Source organism: Myotis daubentonii, chromosome X (genome assembly GCF_963259705.1).
Source record: "Myotis daubentonii chromosome X, mMyoDau2.1, whole genome shotgun sequence".
In the NCBI taxonomy this organism is placed as follows: domain Eukaryota; kingdom Metazoa; phylum Chordata; class Mammalia; order Chiroptera; family Vespertilionidae; genus Myotis; species Myotis daubentonii.
In genome coordinates this window covers 86,734,416-86,756,618 of record NC_081861.1, presented here as the reverse complement: position 1 = coordinate 86,756,618, position 22,203 = coordinate 86,734,416, and the positions used below count along the sequence as shown (strand labels likewise).

At 37.5% G+C, this 22,203-nt stretch overlaps 1 protein-coding gene across 1 annotated transcript in view; it reads left to right on the top strand.

The window, feature by feature from the left end:
* The first annotated feature begins 4,108 nt into the window (after positions 1–4,108).
* The window catches only part of CHIC1 (cysteine rich hydrophobic domain 1), a 130,004-nt gene continuing 111,909 nt past the window's right edge, over positions 4,109–22,203 (top strand). Inside the window, exons 1-2 of the mRNA XM_059679286.1 lie at positions 4,109–4,536; positions 15,418–15,472. Coding sequence (XP_059535269.1) covers positions 4,247–4,536; positions 15,418–15,472 — 345 coding nt within the window. The 5' untranslated portion in view covers positions 4,109–4,246. The remainder of the gene's footprint in view (positions 4,537–15,417; positions 15,473–22,203) is intronic.

Genomic DNA, 22,203 nt, shown 5'->3' with positions numbered 1-22,203 from the left:
TCCTGCCTCACTAAGAAAAGTTTCTAGAATAAGTAGGTGACCTGGCCTGATGGCTCACTTGGTTGGATGAGTCGTCTTATACATAAAAAGTTTGTGGGTTCAATTCCCAGTCAGGGCACATACCTGGGTTGCGGGTTCGATCCCCATTTGGGGCACCTATGGGAGGCAACGGATCCATGTTTCTCTCTCACGTCAATGTTTCTCTCTCTCTCTCTTTCTCTCTGCCTCCCATCCTCTCTCCCTTTCCCTTCCTCTCTCTCTCTAATATCCTTGGGTGAGAATATTTTTTTAAAAAAAGGCCCTGCTAGTGTTGTTCAGTAGTTGAGTGTTGACCTATGAACCAGAAGGTCATGGTTCGTTCTCAGTCAGAACATATGCCCTGTTTGCAGGCTTTATCCCCAGTGTGGAGTGTGCAGGAGGCAGCTGATCAATGATTCTCTCTCATCATGGATGTTTCTATCTCTCCCTCTCCCTTCCGCTCTGAAATATATATATATATATATATGTATATATATATATATATATATACATATATATATATATATACATATATATATATATATAATTTTTAAAATAAAAAATAAAAGGAATAAGCACATGACCCAGATAGAGTCATTAAGAATGAACTTTGTGTTGGAAATGCTAAGAAAATAAAATTTACTCATGATAATGGAGTTGCTGTGAAGAACCTGGAGCTTCCAGCTGATATCATGTACCAAAAGGAATAAAAAATTGCCTGACTGGTGTTGTTTGGTGGATTGAGCATTGTACCATGGACCCAAGAGGCCCTGGGTTCGATCCTGGTCAGGGCACATGCTCAGGTTGCAGGCCCAATCCCCATTAGAAGGAAGCCCATCGATGTGTCTCTCTCATCGATGTTTCTATCTCTCTCTCCCTCTCTATTTAAAAATCAATAAAAACATATGTATTAAAAAATGAAAAGTTTCCCCATAAAAGGAAAGAAAAGCCAAAGATGGAAGAATCAAGACAAAACCTTCATGTCATTAACTGAGCACTTGAAGCAAACTCTACTACTGGATATTTTACTCATAAAGGTCCCTTGTAGGTGGACCAGCTGATAAAGTTGTTGGTAAAGACAAGAAATAACTCTAACTAGCAAATTGCATGGTTCAGGTTATGGCTTTTTTTTTCTATAAAGGGTCAGATAGTAAATATTTTAGTTTTTGTGAGTAATATGATCTGTGTGATAACTACTCAACTCTGTTGTTCTAATATGAAAATAGCCACAGACAACACATAAATGAGTGTAGCTGTGTTGCAATAATATTTTATTTATGAACTTCTTTTTAAAGTTACACTTCCTTTCAGTTATTTTAAAGTTGAAATGACCTCAGATGGTTAAACCTGTGGCTGCTTGCCTCAGGTCCCTATGCATCATATGGAAAGAGTTACCCATAAGAGGAAAGAAAAGCCAAAGAGTGAAGTATTTTGCTGGTTACTACTTAAACAGTACTTTCCCTTTTTCACCACTCAGGATTATGCTAGGAGGAGATACTCCCCTTAGCACAGCAGGCAGAAAATCACATAGCCTACTTTATTTTACATCCATGCCTACTTTTACTATTCTTGGAGGTTGCTAAATTATCATTTTTAAATCATGTTATTTCTTGTGTTTACTGGCAAAATGTGTTTTTCTCAGCTTTCCCAATTCCAAATTCTCCTACAGTTCAGCAACACAAATTACTTTTAGAATCATATATGCCTTTTCAGCACACTGTATATGCAGGCATACAGATGAGCAGATTTGACTATACTTGAAAATTTCTCCAAGCCTAGCACTACCCTGAACTGCTTTGTCCTTTTGACATTTGACTAAATAACATGAACCTCTTTCCATTTTGACAGTGGAATTTCCTTCTTCCTGTCCTTCCCTCCTAGTCCCCATAACCATCATTTCTTTACTTTTACCATAGTACCAGTACCTTATCACAAAGCCCACCCCTTATATTCATTTCCCTTTCTTTCCTTCGAGTATCTTCTTCTAGCATAATCCTGAATGGTGAAAAAGAGAAACTACTGTTTAAGTAGTAACCAGCAAAATACCTCACTCTAGACATTAACTTAGTGGGCCTTTATAGATAATGTTTAAAAATTTTTAGTACCGCTTACAGCTTTTTTGTTTTTTGAAAGAAAAGAACTGGTACAGAATATTAATTTGATTTTAAGTCTAAGGTATGCCAGTCCCATAAACAAAATATGACATGTTATATATTAATACCTAAGAAAGGCAGCTATATCATGTATGTCTTACCAGAAGGCTATTACAAAATATCTTAAGGTTCCAACTTTAATTATAATTTCTGCTTAGCAGATAAATTCTCTATACTATAAAAAAGTTTTTGTTTTTTTGCTTAGTGATAGTGTTACAATTAATTTTTTAGTCACTTTTTTTCCTGGAGGGTAAACCAGCAAATTTGTAATTGAATTTACTGGGGTAACATTGATTAATAACATGTTACAACTTGAATATTTTTTAAATTTTTTTATTGATTTTTAGAAAGAGGGGAAGGAGAGAGAGAAACATTGATGTGAGAGAGAAATCAATTGGCTGCCTCCTACATAGGCCCTGACCTGGGCTTGAACTCACAACCTAGGCATATTCCCTAAATGGGAATCGAACTGGCAACCCTTTGGTGCACAGGACAACACCCAACCAAATCACACCAGCTAGGCTTACAACTTAGTTTTAAAGTTCTTAAATAATCAAGCTTTTGAGTACAGCACAACTTTTTTTTTTCATTTTGATAACACAAACTCCTCAGTAATGATAATGGTTTGATCAATGCCTCTTATACAACTAATTTCTTCCACCTTCATACATCCTAAATGCTTTGTTTATACTGCGTGACTATATCTGTTTCTCCAGTCTAATTGGGATGCAACTGTAGTGCAGCAGAAAGAGCAGTGAAGTTAATATCAAATACTTGGATTATAGTATTTGTTTTATAACTTAGCAGATGTGTGCCTTTAGTGTCCCAATGATCCCTGAATTATGACATGGAAGTATGAAATAGTTTGGGACAAGGATTGGAAATTCAAAATATGTGATCTCTACATCATTTTAGTGGGTGTGAAGATAGAATATTTGAAATAAAAAATTTTGGACAAAAGGTCACCAGACCTTAAGAAATTATTTAAACGTCCTGAGACTCTGTTGTGCCATCTGTAAAATAGATACAATGATGCTTACCTCACAGGATTGTTTAAGGATTGATTGAAATACTGTATGTGAAAGATGTGTAGCTCAGTCTCTGGAAAATGTATGATATTAATTAATGTTTCCTTTGGTTGGAAGGCTCCCTCCCGCCCCTTCCCCTCCACCATCACCCAAAAAATCTCCAAAATTCAAACATCTTTCAAGAAGCAGCCCAAAAGGCACTACTCTACAAAGCCTATTCAAACAATTTCAGTCCTTTGGTTAATAGTACTGGGCTTTGGAATCAGAAGAGATCCACAAGTTTAAAGTCAGAACTGCCATTAATTAATAATTCCATGACATTGAAAAACTTATGTATTCTCTCTGCATCTAGGTTTTCCATCTGTAAAATGAGATGATCATGGTACATACTTCATAAGGTTATCACGTATTAAATGAGATATGTACATTCGAGTACCTAGCTTAGAAAGTCCTCTATAAGTATTACACAGTATGAATAGAAGTAGTAATAGAAAGTTTCTTTTCAGTAAAATGTGAATAAAAATACCTCTAGAGTGTGGCAACGTTCTTATGCTAAATTCTTTTAAACTATAATGCTGAACCAACGTAACTAATTGGTTTGTACCTTGAGATATTTGGGGCAAAGCTCAAACCCCACTTTTATGGAATATGCTTTCCCTACAGTGGGGGTTGGGAGTGGGCAATAATACTCACTATTAATTAGTAGAAAGTAAAACTAGAAGATAAGTCCTCTGGATACAAGCAGCAGAAGACCAAAGAGCAGTATTAAGATCAGCACTAGAAGACCGGACCTCCTTAATTCCCTGGCGTTCACCTCAACGCCCCTCATCGCTTAGAGCTGCGCAAGCGTACACTGATTTGCTCTTTTCTCCATCGTGCCCCCGCCTCCAAACCCCATCCTGTCTACCATAATACGCAGGCGCATCTCCTCAAACCCGTTCCCTGCCATACATCTCTCTCTCTTCATTTCTTTCTCCCTGAACTTCCAGCATCTCAGCAAGTTCAAACTCTCCTGCGTGAGGGTGGCGGCGATCGAGAGGTCACGTGATGAGCATCTTGTTGCCCAACATGGCGGAATTCGACACCATCTCGGAACTGGAGGAGGAGGAAGAAGCAGCTACGTCCTCGTCCTCGTCGTCGCCGTCGTCGTCATCGTCTGTATCGGGGCTCGAGGATGACGAGGGAGATGAGGAGGAGGAAGAAGAGGAGGAAGAAGAGGAAGAGGAGAAGGAGCAAGAGGAGGAGACGCCGCCACCGCCTCGGGTAGTGAGCGAGGAGCACCTGCGGAGATATGCCCCCGACCCTGTACTGGTGCGGGGCGCCGGCCACATCACCGTGTAAGCGAGAGGGGGTTATGGGCTTTTTAAAGGCTGAGATATGGCGACAAATGAGAAGGTGATCAAGGGGCCAGTGGAGTAGGGGCTGCGGCGGGGCTTACTGAAGCATACATTTAGGAAATGACACCTGATGTAAATGGAGAAATCTGCGAGAGGGAGGTGTATAGGAAATGAGAATGCAAATGTGATGCACCAAAACCAGGTAAATAGTGAGCATAGGACAGGGGAGTGAGGAGTTTGGGATCCAGAAGGTGAGTGTCCTTGCTTCTCTGTGTACGCTGGCAAGTGAATACTCTTTCAACTGCAGGATGTGTCAGATTATTTGCTGCTAAGATTGGTGTCTGGTGGAATACAGTGACTGCTGCGATATTTGACAAGACCTAGACTTGGTTTCTTCAAAACAGAAATATGACATAGAATTCCCACCCACCTACATAATCATCCATCCATTCTTCCTATCCAGTCCTTAAATGAATAAATAGTTATCCTTTCCATGTCTTGGTCACTCTCACTCTCTTTCCCTAAATATCACACAATTAGAGGTTCGGGTTGAAAGAAAGCTATGAAAGAGGTTCAGGTTGAAAGGTAGCTATGAAAAGTAGAAAGAGTAATGGATTGAAAGTGAGGGCTCTTGGTTGTTAGTCCCAGCTTTGCTTCTTTCTAACCCTGTGACCTTGGTCAGGTTACTTACCTTTCTGGGCTTTTATTTCTCTGTCTGTAAAATTAGGGTTTTTGGATAGATGGTTTCTAAAAACTTTCAGCTCTGAGATAATTTAAGATACGTACTTGCAAGAGATTTTGTATGCCAGAACGTTAAATATGCAAACATTATATATATACATATACATATATATATATATATATATATATACATATATATATATATATATAATATGAAAATTAGTACCTCAGAAGCCTAGGATGATATTGTAAAAACTAATGCAGAATGACTTTTTTAAATGAAATTTTGGGTAATATTTGAGAAAATAAAAAGGGGAACCTCATACCATAATAGTTGCAAAGTAAAAGGAAATGTTAATGGTTCTCTGGGCTTTGAAGACTTCATTCTCATTTTTATGTGCTTGGGTTGTAAATACTTGAAAGTTTGAGTACTGGGTCATGTTCATCCTCTTAACTATGCTATCTTATACTGCATTTTCAAATAGAGCTATTTTTTTTTTTTACTATCAAGTCATGCTGCCTCTGATTTTGATAATGGCTCCCCTAACCTTTTTGATTTTCAACTGAGTTTATATTATCTGAAATCATATGTTATAATATACATATTATACCACCTCCCTCCATCATGTTAGCTTTTTTTTCTTAATCCTCACTCGAGGATATATTTTACTGTTTTGAGAGACAGATAGACAGACATAGATGAGAGAGAAACATCGATTGGTTGCCTCTTCCACAGGCCCCAACTAGGACAGAACCCAAAACCCAGGTATGTGCCCTGACCGGGAATCAAACCTCCAACCTTTTGGTGCATAGGAGAACACGCCAACCAACTGGCCAGGGCCCATCATGTTAGCTTTTGATTTTAACATGTTGAGTGTTTTCTTTGTAATATATTTTTGTGGTCTTTGCATGAAATGTATTAAGAAAGATTTTTAAATGCAGGATGAGTTTGGGGATATTTTTACACCTGCTTCTTGGTTAGGCAATTTTAATAGTTTCTCTTGGTCCAAGAATTTTATCAATAGACTACAATGGCCAGATGCCAGCTTTCTGCACTGTTTTAATTTCATCCCTTTTATCACTAGGGAGACTTTTTTCTTTTTTACCCAAACTAATTATGGTGCAAAAGGTTACTTTCATGAAGATTATTTAACATGACTGAACAGAAAAAGGGTTTTTATTCCAGGCTATATTTTATATTCCAGAACTCCTCACCCTATTATTTTCTAAAGTTCAGAGAACAGACAGGGAGCAAGAAAACAGAATTTAAGTTCCCTGAAACTCACTTGTGGTTCCATTCTACTCTTCACACAATCATGGTGAAGTACTTACCAACCTATTTTTAATTAAAAACAAAGCGCTGACACTTGCCATGTGGTGGTCCTTGTTATAGGTATAATATTCCTCCCAGTTTAAAGACTCTGGAATTAGGAGTATGAAATGGTGGTGTTGGTAGCAACTGTTGGTATTAATTCAAACCAAAACCTGAAAAGCAGCAAACCAGTATTGAATTGCTAACCAATGCATATAGTTTGGAAAATTACTTTGTATTGTACACATTCTCTCAACATTTGACATCAAATATCTGAGATTTGATAAAAGATTAAATGTTTAGGAGAACATTTTACTTGATCTGAGACTCTGGTCTGTCAATGGTAGGAAAACTTTTTTTAGTAGCTAAAGTAAGATCCTTAGGAAATAGTTAATTCTGAGACATCTAAAATATCAGGTTCTGTTTAATTTTTTCTGTCATAGGAGTGTTAGAGTTGCCCTATATGAATGAAATATTTCTTATTCTGTCTCGCCTCTTCTTTTTTCCATTCTCTGTCCAGTCATCTGTTTTGTAGAGGACTTAGCTTTTTTCCCCAAAACTTAAATTTTGAGAACCATCACTTCAATCTCAGTATACTTTAAACCTAACATTTCCCCTCCCAAGATTGTCTGTACATTCCAGTTGCCCCCTTTCTGACCCTGATAACACCATTCTAATTTCCTGGGGTAATATTTCAAATTCTTAAGTCATTTTACCTCTTCATTCTTTTTGAATGCCCATCTGTCCCAAAATTATGTCATCATGCATTTTGAAATGTCTATTAGATTTTTAAAATTTTATCCATTTCTACTGGCACCACTCTAGTTTGGGTTGCCATTATCGTCTTCTTGAATTATTGGCACAGACAGCCACTTCTCCCCACTCTAATCTATCCTGCATGCTTGTGCCAAACTAATTTTCTTAAAACATAGTTTAATTATGTCACTTTTTTCCCCTGCGGTAAAACCCGCATTGGATCTTAATTAGGTCTGAATTCCTGTGCTCACTTCTTCCAACCTCTGAGGTCAAGGAGTCTCTCTACTTGCCCAAAGCTCAACCCTCTACTTGTACCTTCCATAGCCTTCTCTCAGATAATGCTCCATCAGGCAGCCCCTGTCTCTCTAATACTCCTCTGCTTCTCTACTGGCTTAGCTTGTAAACATATTAAGAGAATAGTTCTTTAAACAAAAAATAAAACCAAAGCCTTCCTAGACCTATATTTCCCCTCTAGTTACTGTCTAGTCTCTCTTCCTTCCTTTTCCAAATTTCTTAAGTGTTGCTACATTCTCCATATCTATTTTCACCCCTCTATAATCTGGATTCTGCCACCATGACCACAGATGAAGTGACCTTAAGAGCACCATGATCCTCTTTTTTTTTAAAATTTCTTTATTGGTTAAGGTATTACAAATGTGTCTTCATCCCCCCCATTAACCCCCAACCTCCCCCCCCCCCCACTCATGCTCTCATCCCCCTGTGATCCTCTTGTTGCTAAATTAGTGGGCATCTTTTATTCCCTTTCTGGCCCTCATGGCTGCATATGATAATTATAATGACTCCCTTTCTTGGAGGCTTCTACTCTGGGAGTCACAAGCACACAGGCCTTCAGAGGCAAGATAGGTCACAGACAATGATGCAGCATGAGTAGTGATGGGGCCTTACTTGAACTGGAAAGTATATGTTTTGCCTAAAGGTATTTAAATCCTGATTTAAAAAAAAAATTTTCCAGCCAAAAAAACCCCAGAAATTTCTTGGTCACTTTACTCTCCTTATATTTTTGTGGCTAAATCTTACCTGTCTCATTCATAGGCCTCTCTTCCTCTCTTCCTCTCTTGCCCCTTGAATACCAGTACTACCCAGGGTTTTGTTATCAGCCTACTATTCTTCTCATTCTTTGTTCTCCTTAGATGATCTCATCTTGACTCTTCATGGTTTCAATTGTCTGATATCCCCCAAATATGTATCTCTGTACCAGACTCTGCTCAGACCGTTATCTGGTTTTTCTTACCTTATGACCCATCCTTATCTTAAATTCAACATACTCAATACAGAACTCATTCCACCCACACACACACTCACACCCCTGTCCCAGCCCCTCAAAAAATCTTACCTATTTCTGTATTCTCCATCTCAGTTAAATGTACCTCTATGATCTTGTTATTCATCCTTTGTTCCTCTTTCCCACTCACAATTTTCACAACTAAGCAATCAGCAAGTATTAACAATATATGACCCAAACTTTTATTATTCTCCTCCCTACCACCACTTCCCTGATTCAGGCCTTTTTCATCACACTAACTAGTTGTCTTGCCTTCATCTTTGTCACCTTCACATCCATCTCATCCTGTTGCTAGATTATGACACCACTTTCCTGCTTAAGACTATTATGTTGTTTTCCTTTTACCTACAGGATAGAATCTAAGCTCCATAATGTGACTATAGAACTGGACCCTGCCTATCTATCAGCCTCAACTCCTGACATTTCCCCTATCGCTTATATTTTCCTGTTAACAGCATGCTGTTTCTTATCTCTTTGTCTCTAAGAAGGGGCCTTCATCTGGTATTCTCACTTTAGCTCTCCATATGTCACCAACTCCTGAAAGTCTTCTCTACCCTCACTACATTATAAGCTGCAATGGCAGGAACAATTTCTGGTTCCCCCTTGAATCCTCAGTGTGCGCCCTAGAGTAGGCACTCAATAAAAGTGAGTTGAATGAGTATTGGTTCACTTCAGTAGCACTCAATATTGGTTCACTTTAGTAATATCATAGTGCATACTATATTATAGGCCCTCAACAAATACTAGTTAGTTGAATCATGCTATGGATAGTACCTGTGTTTCTGAGTGTAAGTATATATGTATACAATAATATCATCAGTGATGGGGATGGGGATATGGAATGGCTTTACCTCTGAAAGTTTTATTAAGCAAGCCCATGTGTCACAATACCCATCTACTTGTATCTTCCTAATATATTGACTTTTAGTTACTTTAACAAGATATTAATCTTTTAACATGTGATTAATTATAATTTTTTAAGAAGTAGTATGACTTAAACATACTAATTGTAACTCCAATTCTGAGGTGATGATAATAAATGGATATTTGGGGATCTTTTTCAAAATTTTCAAAAAATGCCAAAACCGGTTTGGCTCAGTAGCTAGAGCGTCGGCCTGCGGACTAAAGGGTCCCAGGTTCGATTCTGGTCAAGGGCAAGTACCTGGGTTGCGGGCACATCCCCAGTAGGAGATGTGCAGGAGGCAGCTGATCGATGTTTCTCTCTCATTGATGTTTCTAACTCTCTATCTCTCTCCCTTCCTCTCTGTAAAAAATCAATAAAATATATTTTAAAAAAAATTTCCAAAAAGATATGGCTAAATTAGCTCTCACTGATTTGAAGTTCTAGAAACAGAAATAATGAAGTGTTTCTTGAAAGTATTAAGTGTTTCAGAAATTTTATACATCTGAGTGGTATGATTTAGTATCTATTACTTTTCTTCTTGATATTTTTAGAATAACTATTTGTATCCAATATATTAAAATACAAGGAAAATTCTATCTCATGAGATTTTCTTTCCTAGTTGTAAACATTATCACATTCTTTATATTACGTAAAATGTGTAAATATTTACCCTTGATGGTACCCCTGTATAGAGGTTAGTAAAGATGATAGGTCACCAATTCTCAGGGATTTATAAAATTATCTCATTAAAATTAATCTAAAAGAGTTGAAGTTATTACATATAGAATTGAAAAAGGCCAAATTTGACACACAGTGCATTTCCGCAAAAATTAGAGAGCACTACAAATATTAATAATTCTCAAATCAGTGAATAGAATGCCTTTTCTGTTAATAGATGTCTTTTGAGAAATTACAGTGATGCATTGTTAATTTGTGTTTGTATAAGGTAAATATTTTATAAAATTTTAGGCTTTGAGAATACGGAAGCTATGGTAACACCTGCCATTTTCCAGTGTGGCAAGACATGATTGTTTCCATCTAAAAGATTAAAGAAATTTAACAATATATTTTTTAAATCTTTTTGAATTGTGTGGCATAAATTTTACTTTTCCTTGGTATAATAAATAAAGTTCAGTGCACATGCTCTAGAACAGCCGTGGGCAAACTACGGCCCGCGTGCCAGATTTGGCCCGTTTGAAATGAATAAAACTAAAAAAAAAAAAAAGACCGTACCCTTTTATGTAATGATGTTTACTTTGAATTTATATTAGTTCACACAAACACTCCATCCATGCTTTTGTTCCGGCCTTCCGGTCCAGTTTAAGAACCCATTGTGGCCCTCGAGTCAAAAAGTTTGCCCACCCCTGCTCTAGAATCAGAGTTACTATAAGTGCATAGTTTTCTAGTTAAATCATGTTTCTTGTTAGCAGAATTTTACTACGCTTTGATTTGTTTTCTTAAACAACCTGAACACATGAACTTCAATTTGTGCAAGGTTTTCAAAGGCTGATATATAGCCATTTTCAAAAAGATTATAAACAGGGGTATAGGGAAGGAGAGAAGAGGGAAAAGCATCTAAGAGGACCCATCCTTCTTTGCCTTACTCTAAAGAATTGTCCAAGAAATTAAAATTTGAGCCCAGCCACCATTGCTCAGTGGTTGAACATTGACCTATGAACCAGGAAGTCACAGTTCGATTCTTGGTCAGGGCATAAGCCCAGGTTGTGGGCTTGATCCCCAGTGTGGGTTGTGCAGGAGGCAGCCAATCAATGATTCTCTATCGTCATTGATATTTCTATCTCTCTCTCCCTCTCCCTTCCTCTCTGAAATCAATAAAAATATATGTTTTAAAAATTTGAAGCATTGAAGGCATTTGACAAATAAAATACAATCATTAGGAACTACCAGCTGGGCCCATCTCAAACACATAGTAGGCTCTATATTTAATGAAGCCAATAAAATGACAGCATGAGCAGTTCCCAAGTACCTATTTCTTAATGCTAAAGAACCCTATAACTGATCATTAATGGGTAGATGAGCTTCTCTAACCATGAGATGGACTCACGGTTCTTAATGGTTTGTTTATGAAACAGCTGAGGTTTTTATTCAGCAGCAGCCATTTCAACATTTTTTAATAGCTGCTAAGTGAAATGTTGTGCTTAAGGTTATTTCAGTTAAGTAGTCTTTTAAAGTGCTGAGACTCTAATAGAGAAAGTTATGGAAGAAATCTCTAGTAGGCAAGAACAGGACTGCTACTACCTTTTAGCTAAAATTGTGAAAGTATATTGGGCCTAGTTTGCCTATAAATATACCATTTTGAAGTAGATGTATGTAGGGCATAAAACAGTGTTTTAAGAAGCAAAATGCTGCTTTCCTTACTATTTCTAATATACTTTTTATATTTTAGAAAAATGAATTCCTTTCTATATTAGAATAGAAACAGTAATTTGAATATAGCAAGTATTTCTTGAGAACTTGAGCACTGAGCTAAGCACTGTGGAGAATACAGTAAAACAAAGTACAGACCTTGCTTTAAAAAGCTAACAGGAGCCCTAGCCAGTTTTACTCAGTGGATAGAGAATCAGCCCACGGACTGAAGGGTCCCAGGTTAGATTCCCATCAAGGGCACATACCTCAGTTGCATGCTCGATCCCATCCCTGGCCCCAGTCAGGGCATGTGCAGGAGGCAACCAGTTGATGTTTCTCTCTCACATCGATGTTTCTCTCTCTCCCTCCCTTCTACTCTCTCTAAAAATCAATGGAAAAAAATATCCTCAGGTGAGGATTAACAAAAAAGCTAACAGAAAAATTGCCTTTAAGATATTTTTAAGAAATAAAAAGAAATTAATTAACTGATGAATTGTATAGTACACATAAGTGACTTTGAGTGTTCAGAAAAAGGGGGAATCCATTAAAACTTGAGCATTCAAGGCATTGGCACTTGACTTGAGCCTTGAAGTCTGAATAGGATTTAAACTAGAGAGAAGAAGCAAGAAGAACTACATGAGCAAAGACAAGAGCCAACATAAGCAGTGGCACTGGAAATGGAGGAATCATTATGGAATGATTTCACTTGGAACCACCTGAATAAAAGTAATGCAAAAACCAAACTAGAAGGAAGGTGCAAAACCTATACCAAAGTCTAGGTTAAAGAGTGTCAATGTGCCATTGATAGAGATGAGGAATTTTAAAAGGGCAAGTAGTTTCCAATAAAAGATAACATTTAATTTTAGACATGTTTGACTTGTGGTATTATTATTTTGCAGCAAGATATCCAAATGGAAATTTTCAGTGTTCAATTAGAGATGAGGGACTAGAACAGGTTGGAAAATATAAAACTAGTGATATAGATTTGATTGTTATCAGCATAGAAGTAATTGTCAAAGCTATTTAATATAGATAAATTGGTATACTTTCCTTAGAAAGAAAAGCAGATAATTAAAAGCTAAATTTTGGGGGAAAGCAAGAGTGTTAGAGGAAAGTGAAAGAATGGAAGGGTGTGATCAACAGTGTCACAAGCTGCAAAGTCAAAGGGGAATGTTCTGAGAAGAGGACACTGAATTTGGCAATAAAGAAGAAAAGATGAACTGGAAACTGGAAAGGAAAGTTTATTTGTCTTGTGATAAATGCAAAGAGAGAATAACAAAACTAAGAAATTTTTAAATAATAGAAACAATCCACACATTTTGGGGGTTATATATGTCTATAGCCTCTACATACTTGATATCTAGTAAAAGAATGGCAGCTGGAAAAAGTTAAAATGACAGCAACCTAATGGAGGTAGGAACATGTTATTGACATTGCATCTAAAAGGCATTTAGCTCAACAATAAAGATTTTTTAAACAATAAAAGACATTTATACAAGATATGGAAATAGAGCTCTACTTTAAAATGTATCATGTCTACTTTCTAAAATGAAACCTGTATATATTCCACAATATGAATTTACTCTTTGTGGAATAAAAAGTTAAATTATATCCTTTTGACTAGTGATAAAGTCACTATTTAGCTACATCTGATTTAAATGAAATGTTTTTTGCTCTACTAAATATTTGTCATGTTATTGATTTCTGAGTTAGTAGATAATTGAAAATATATATTTAATAGTAAAATGTCAGTTTCTCAAACAGCATCTGAAAGTTGCTATAAAAACAGAGTGTACTATCTTGTTTTTAAGTTTGGCTATGCTCCTATGTCTATGTATAGATTTAAAGGGAATGTTATTATGAGAATGTTATGTTCTCATTATATGTTGTACTGACACCTGGAAAAGTAATGAAGTATTTTTTAAATAAAGTTAAATTCTGTTTTCACTTGCTAACTAATTTTCTCCACTGTTTTAAAATACAGAATTTATTGTTGTAAAATACATTGTAAACATACAGGTATAGTATATTTATGCACAGATATGTGCCTTGCTAGATATGTGCTAGTAGAGTCCTTGTGTTTGATTGGCTTGTGTCCTTGAAAATAAGCTATTACCATAATAATATGAGGAGAATATAATATTCTCACATAGAGTTTTAATAGGACATTGGATTCTTAACGTCTTTTAAGTGACCCTACGACCAAAGTGCCATAAATCAGTTAAATCAAAAAGTATAGTAGGTTATTATTCAAAAAACTTTTATTAAACATCTATAAAATAACATTATGCTACTAAACATAATGGAAGATAGCAATATAAATAAACAGTAGTTTCTGTTTTCCAGGAGCAAAAAGAACGAAAAGATTGACATTTGAATTTTGGTTCACCCCTTAGATTTATATAACTTTGGGCAAGTCATTTAATTCATTACTTTTGGAAAAAAAAATATTTCTGAGTGTCAGCTTCCTTATCTGTAAAGCCAGGATAATAATACCTCTCCTGTAGAGTTGTATAGTCTAGAAATAGTAGTCTATTTACCTAGCATAGTATCTAGCTCATGGTAAGTTCATAGTTACCAGTAACTTTCTATTATTGCCTACTTCTTAAAGGGTTCTCTATAAATATTAGTATCTCTTCCTTTTTGCTTACACCCATCAATCACTAACAAAAATTGTGGCCACTATGATATATCACTAACATGCAGGAAGTAACCTTTGTTATGTCTTCTGAAATCAAAAAGTAGGTGAACCAAGGCCTATAAAATTCATTTTGACTTCCTAGTACAGATTTCAGTGAGCATACTTAAAGAGAGTCAAGAGCTTTCAAGGCTGGGATCTGTTTTCTTAAATGGGTTGAACATATACATAAAAGCCATTCATTAGGATCAACCTTTGAGTTTCTGAATAGTAACTGATTATAAGTTGTCAAAGTCTATGGTTCCAAAGGTTTTCTTAGTTTTTATTAGGAACGTTTTCATATATACACAAAAGTAGAAAGAATAGTAAAATCCACTCTCCCATACATCCATCAGCGAATCCCAACAACTATCAACTAAAATGTTATTTTTGTGTTTTTTAAAATATATTTTTATTGATTTCAGAGATGACGGGAGAGGGAGAGAGAGACAGAAGCATCAATGATGAGAGAGAATTATCAATTGGCTGCCTCCTGCATCCTTCCTCCTGGGGATTGAGCATGCAACCCAGGCATGTGTCCTGACCAGGAATCAAACTGTGACATCCCAGTTCATAGGTCGATGCTCAACCACTGAGCCACACCAGCTGGGCTAAAATGGGTTTTAACAGAACCATTTCAGTAAAAAATTATGTTTCCAGCTCTTTATCAGTGTTTCTCTAAATCATTATTTTTAATCCCATATCATGAATCTAGTTAGTTTATTTTATTAGTAGTCAAATATTTATTTTCTATAAATATAAAATTTTTTAAGACATGTTTTAAAATCATAACATCAAAAGAAAAATGCATGGCTTTTTTTTTAATGGGAGAGAGTTAAATATGCTGGTAGAATATATTTTGTTCTGTCTTTGTTTTTAAGGTTTGGCTTGAGCAACAAGTTTGATACTGAATTTCCCTCCGTTCTAACAGGGAAGGTAAGTGAGAGTTTGCTTTGAACTTTTCAATTCTAAAAACATTGTTTTATGATGTATTTAGTGTTATGAAAAATGTTTGACTTACTGGCAATGAAATCTCATAGTAAGAGGCCAGGGTACTTGGAGGCTGTGCCATTAGTGACTGAAGGCTATGCCTATGACCAGTTATTTTGTTCATTGTCCATTAATGCCAGCCATCATTTACTTATTTGTTCTGTTTTTACAGTTTTGCTGTTTTTCTCAGCCCTGGTAGCTATAACTGTTTTCATTTAGGTCAGTAATTTCCCATGTGTTTGTGTGTGTGTGCATGTGCGCGTGTGCTTGTGCGTGTGTGTGTGTGTGTGTGTGTGTGTGTGTGTGTGTGTATGTGTTTTGTTGTTGTTGTAAGCGGCAGGAACGATACTGGGTGTTAGACTGATGGGGTCAGAACTGACCTGGGTTCAACAACCTCGGTACTTGAGTTCTGGCTAGGAAAGAATTCAGAGCCAAGATTCAAATGAACACTCAGTAAACATTTATTTGGTAAATGGTGGAGGTAGAAAGAGTAATTCCTAGAATAAATGGGCTTAAGAAACAAGTTATAGAGGTAAAGCAAGGGCCCTTGGATCTTGGGAATAAGGAAGGAAATGGCGACATGTGTGGTGGGAGAAGGAAGGGGAGAGAAAGGGAAGGAGAAGGTAAAGGAAAAGGCACTGCTGTGCTTTCGGGAGGGAGGGAAGAAAGAAGGGAGAGTGTGCTGGGTCTTCCATCCTAAGGGTTTTAAGGGTGAAGATTTGGGGGGAGGTCCTAAGGCAGTGATGGCGAATCTATGACACATGTGTCAGAGGTGACACACGAACTCATTTTTTTGGTTGATTTTTCTTTGTTAAATGGCATTTAAATATATAAAATAAATATCAAAAATATAAATCTTTGTTTTACTATGGTTGCAAATATCAAAAATTTTCTATATGTGACACGGCACCAGAGTTAAGTTAGGGTTTTTCAAAATGCTGACATGCCAAGCTCAAAAGGTTCGCCATCACTGTCCTAGGGGAAGATCTTAATAGAATATTCAGCATCTTTCCAGGTGTGTCCTTTCAGGGTCTAAGTCTCCACTGATTGATTGGTTGATGCCAGGACAAGGGGTCATTATCCAATACAGCTGGTCCTGAGGTCATCCATGGGGTCACTGGTCTGGTTTTGTTGTTTTTCTGGGCCTGGAGCTGAAATACAACTGAGATCTAAATGTTATCTCTAGGGAGGAAAGGTCAGGGTGTCCAAACCACTTGACCAGTGATATGCTAGGGGAGGAAAAGTCACCCTGGGGCGAGGTCCCACCCTACAATTGTCCTTTGCTAGGCACCTGGGCTTTCCACCCTGATGACTTGTACCTAGCCCATCGTCCTTGCTCTGCTCATGTCTGTCTAACTGCCTGCCACACTTTCAGGCACTTCTTTTTATTTACTGGTGTGTTTTTTTCCAATGCAAATCAATTCCATAAAATGAGAAGTTACTATGAATCAAAGCATAAATACACAAACAATATATAATCAAAAATAGATGTACAGCATCTACTCTAATAAAAGAGAAACATGCAAATTGATGTCACTCGGCTACATCTACCAGCCAATCAGGGCGACTATACAAATTAACCCAACAAAGATGGTGGTGGCCACGGAGCTGGAGGCTTGGGTTGCCCCCAGCAATGGAAGAAGCCAAGCTTCCTGCCCACCTTGGCCACCGCTCAAGGAGTGGCTGGGAGCCTGGGTCGCCGGGGGTGACCCAGGCTTCCAGCCCGCCCTGGCCGCTGCTCAAGGAAGAGAACAACACACAGGCATGGCCAGGAACCTGAGAGATCAACACAGAGGGGCGCCTGCTCCGAGCCTCCAATGCAGCTGGGGGCAGGCCCCCAGCAGGGACACACACACACACACACACACACACATAGGGCATCTGCTCCGAGCCTTTGCTGCCAGACTGTGGCTTAGGCCAGCTCCCCTAAGCCATCAATAGGACATCCACTGAGGGCTCCTGGACTGTGAGAGGGGGCAGGCTGGGCTGAGGGACCCCCAACCCCCAGTGCACGAATTTTGTGCACTGGGCCTCTAGTTTAGGTATAAAACAAAGGGGAATGTTCATTCACACATGGAAACTTGAGATATTTGGATATGGTGTTGCTAAGTAGGTTTCCAAAGATGGAAAAAAATTACTATGGTTATCAACACTACTGTGGCCCTATTAGATACTGGAACATCTAAGCATCAGTGTGTGACCATGTAAAACAAGACTTTAGAGAATGTCTATTTTCAAAAGAGTTTCTGTGCATTGAGGCAATTGTGAAAATATTTACTTTCCAGAATCAAACCCACATTAGGCTTAGGATCATGTTCTAACTATATAAAAATATTGACCAATAAAAAAAAGTGTTCCAAAGGTGGCTATTCTGATTCATAGTTTTTTTTTAAGTATGTACAGAAAGTATAAAAGTTTTTTTGAATTTAATGTAACTAAGCTTCCAGTCTTTTTTTTTTTTATTGATGCTATTGGGGTGACATTGGTTAATAAAATTATATAGGTTTCAGGGTTATAATTCTATAATACATCATCTGTATATTGTATTGTGTGTTCACCAACCCAAATCTCCTTCCGTTACCATTTATCCCCCCTTTACCCTCTTCTACCTCCTGTCACCCCCCTTTCCCTCTGGTAATCACCATACTGTTATCTGTGTATAAGAGTTTGTTTTCCTTTGCTTAATCCCTTCACCTTTTTTACCCAGCCCACTATGATTTCATTTATATGTGAAATCTGGTGAACAAAATAAACTAACAAAATAGAAACATATTCATAGAGAACAGACTGACAGTTGTTAGAGGTAAAAAGGGGGTTGGCGACTGAGTGAAAAAGCTTCACATATTTGCCTTTTTAATTTTAAGATTTGTCGATTTTACCTTCAAAACAAATCATTTCTTAAATTGTAAAAAGTATTCAATACATGCAGAAATAAAAAGAATTTTGAAATTAGTTGAGGTTCATGTACTTCAACTCTTTGGAATTAGTTTAGCAAAATGAATCTGGTACTCTTGTTGAATAGGGGAGTGATAAGTATATAAGCAAAATTTACTCATTATAGTTGAATTTGGAGTATATTCCAATACATCATTGACAGATTCTGGAATGATATGAGGAAGGAGGGAAAAAAGACCTATAAATATTGGTACATATCAATTACTACATAAAAAGTCAAATGCAATGCAAATCAAAGAGTTCAGTGCCTGAGAGAATAGTGATAAGTTAACAATATAAAACTTTATCTAGAGTTACATGGACATTAAATTAGTATTATGAAACAATACATTGAGGATTTATAGGAATACCTGGAAATTCCTTCTAATGTACATATAAATAGAACCATGGAAGCTTTTTACATTACCCATTTTATGGCCTTATAGCTTTAATGAACCAATTGAAATCTGACTCTGTTCCAAATCCCATCCCTTATCTCTAGATAAAATAAAATCTGTTCATTTTCAAAATAGAATTTTATGTGTCCATACTTAAGCCACATTTAAGGAAATCACCTCTGAACTAATTTTGGATGTGTCTCTTCATCTTGTACATGAAACTGCTACAGATTTAATATCAACATTCATCATGTAGTCAGACCCTGTACATGTTCTTTAAACCAATCAAATATGGGATCCTCAACATTTTCTATGTCAATAAAATTAGGTGTGGAATTATCAGATTCAATGAAGACCTGTTTTTTCTCTGTCAAACTGCATGTCTAGATTCTATTTGGATTGGGTTTGGAAGATGGAGAAGTATAGACGTTTCTTGGCCTGAATCTTTTAACAATAGAGGTGTAGAGATAGAACTAGATTGCTGAGAGGCTGGCTATTGACTGCAAAGCACTGGCACTTGCCTTAGTGGTGGTACTCAATGGATTTGGAGTAGTTAAGGTTTTGTGGGAGGGATTACTGGAAGGTGATAAAGCAGTTGTTTGATTTGAATAAATCTGCATGGGTAGGAGCAACACCAGAAGCAGCAGCCACAGTTGAAGCCTGGCTACATCACTTTGCCTATGTCCTCTCTGTCAGTGTGTGGCTGCATCTCACTTTGGATGTGGAGTGCGTGGGGAACCTGCGGCTCCAGGCAGGAGCAGGCAAGGTTTAATATCTGATGTTTTGGAGTGAACAAAGTTACCATTTTTCAACATTGCATCACTCTTTTTTAAGCTATCTTGTGATCTGATTTTGTTATATATCAAAAGCATCAAATTTTTGGTTATTTTTATACCATTTAGATAGTTTGAATTTCTAAACTTGGATTCTGCAATAAATTATCTTTCTGTTCCCTCATTCCTCTATATTCAGTAGTTTCTTCCAATATGGAGATACATTAGTCAGAGACTTCCTTACAGCAGTAATGCTAACTTTTCAGCCCAAAGGTTAAGTCTCTGACTAAGGCAAAAGGTTATTTACACATTTTTGTTACTTGAGAAATGTAGATGAAGAAAGAGGAAAGCTGTTATATTACAAAATACTTAATAATTTCCAAATGGTTAAGAAGTGAGTGATTGGGTCCAAAATGTTGATTTAGGGTTAAAAATAAGTTAACTTTTTGTAGTTAGAAACCCATAATTTAATATCATTTCGTTTAATTTTACTATTAGAATAATGCTATTTCTTAGTATAGATTTTGGTCATACTTTAAAATCATTTCATTCTCCAAAGAGCTTTAATATGCTATTTTAGTGTTAATTTTTCTCCTATTGTAATTGAGAAAAACAAGGTTCAAGTCACTATGTATAGTGTGTATAATAAAGGGGAGAAATAAGCATATTAAATAAGCATAAGAAGTAATTCTAGAAGGATACACATGAAACTAATACAAGTGATAACTTTCATGGGAGAAGAAATGAAATGAATGGAAGCGAGGGTAAAGATGAAACTATTTTCTAAATATCATTTATTATTGAAAAATTGATAATAGCAATTAAAAGTGGAGGCGGAGTAAGTGCAAGTTCACAGACATGCTCCCAGGACCAATTTGTGATTACAACTAAAATTAAAAACAACAACAACACCCTGAATAATCAGCTGAAGACTAGCTGGAGACAACCCTGATAACCAAGGACAGAAAGTGGAGACCACATAGAGACCGGTAGGAAGTGTGGAGGCGTGAAATGGCTGGTCAGGCTTCCACAGACAACCGCTGAAATTCTGGAGAGATATTTCAGCTGTAAGGAGTTGTCACTGAGAACTCTGGGGTCTAATCCCTAAGCTGTCCCTCTACCTCCCAGCAGAGAGCACCAGAACTGAAAAAGGTGCCCTTGTAACATCTGACTGTGAAAACCAGCAGGGTTGCTATCTGCCAGGGAGAGATGGCTGGAAGTGCAAGCACCCTCTTAAAGGGCCAATGCACAACACTCACCTTGGTCTCTAGCAGAAGGAGGACAAAGTGACCTGGAATTGTATAAACATAAGCCAGGGCTGGGGGATCTGGGGTTAGAACTTGGAAGGCAGACACCCCAGTTTCCTGTGCTGAGTCATTCCCTCATGTTACACAGGGCATCTCTCAGGCAAACCTTTACTATTCTGCAGTTTTGGCCAGGGAGGAAGACAGTTGACCACATTATTGGAAAAATCCCTTGCTCCACCCTGTGGATTATCTGAGACTGAGAATAACAGTTAGCCTCCAGGCAGAAATAATCGCCCCAACCTGTTGAAAAACCTCTCGCTCAACCAATGGAAGACTGATTGAGGCTATTCCAGACTGAATCTAATCAGTCTGCAGCCAGAGGCAGGTTTCTGGGGGCTTTGAACCTTTGCCTGATCTAATTAGTCGGAAACAGCAGTTTGGATCCCCACCAAAGAAACTATCCTGGACTGCTCAGGGAGGCAAAAGCCAGTGGGATACCAAGTGCCTGCAGCTGACACCTGCAGGATCAGCTTCATGGGAGAAGGGAGTATAGCTCAGAACAGTGTCAATCAAGGTATGAGACACAATGCAGATTCTGACCACTGGACTGCTAAGGGATTCAACCTCTTAGACCTCAATTAGGTCACCCAGGGCCAGAAAGAGAAAGGGACTCACATTCAGCTGCACTAGAGAAGCTTCCAGGAGGCCCCGGATAGACATACCAAGGGACCAAATTCAACATTAGAGCAAAATCCAACAAGCCCCACAAATAGCAGACCCAAAGCACCCATATAACTGCTGGCATGACCACATTGGGATTGAATCTCACTGGCAGCAAGTCAGAGAGTAGATCCTTCCTACAAATGTGATATCAACACTCAAGTCCCAGCTATAACAGCAGAGCACAAACAATGCACACAAAGGTTATTCCTAGAGCATCCAGCTCAGCTGGACAAAGATACTACACCACCGGACTCCTCAAGACACGTTCTGCATAAGGCCATCCCACAAAGACTGGGAGGCATAACAATTCTATTTAATACATAGAAGCAAATACAAAGAGACAGGTAAAATGAGGAGTCAAAGAAACAACCCCCAAATGAGAGAAAAGAAGGAATTTCCAGAAAAAGAACTAAATGAGATGGAGGCAAGCAACCTATCAGACATAGAGTTCAAAGCAATGGTTACATAGATGTTTAAGGAACTTAGTATAAATTACAATAACATGAAAAGGGAAATCAAAGCCATGAACAAGAACCAGACAGAAATGAAGAATGATATATCTGACACCAAAGAACACACTAAAAGGGATTAAAAGTAAACTG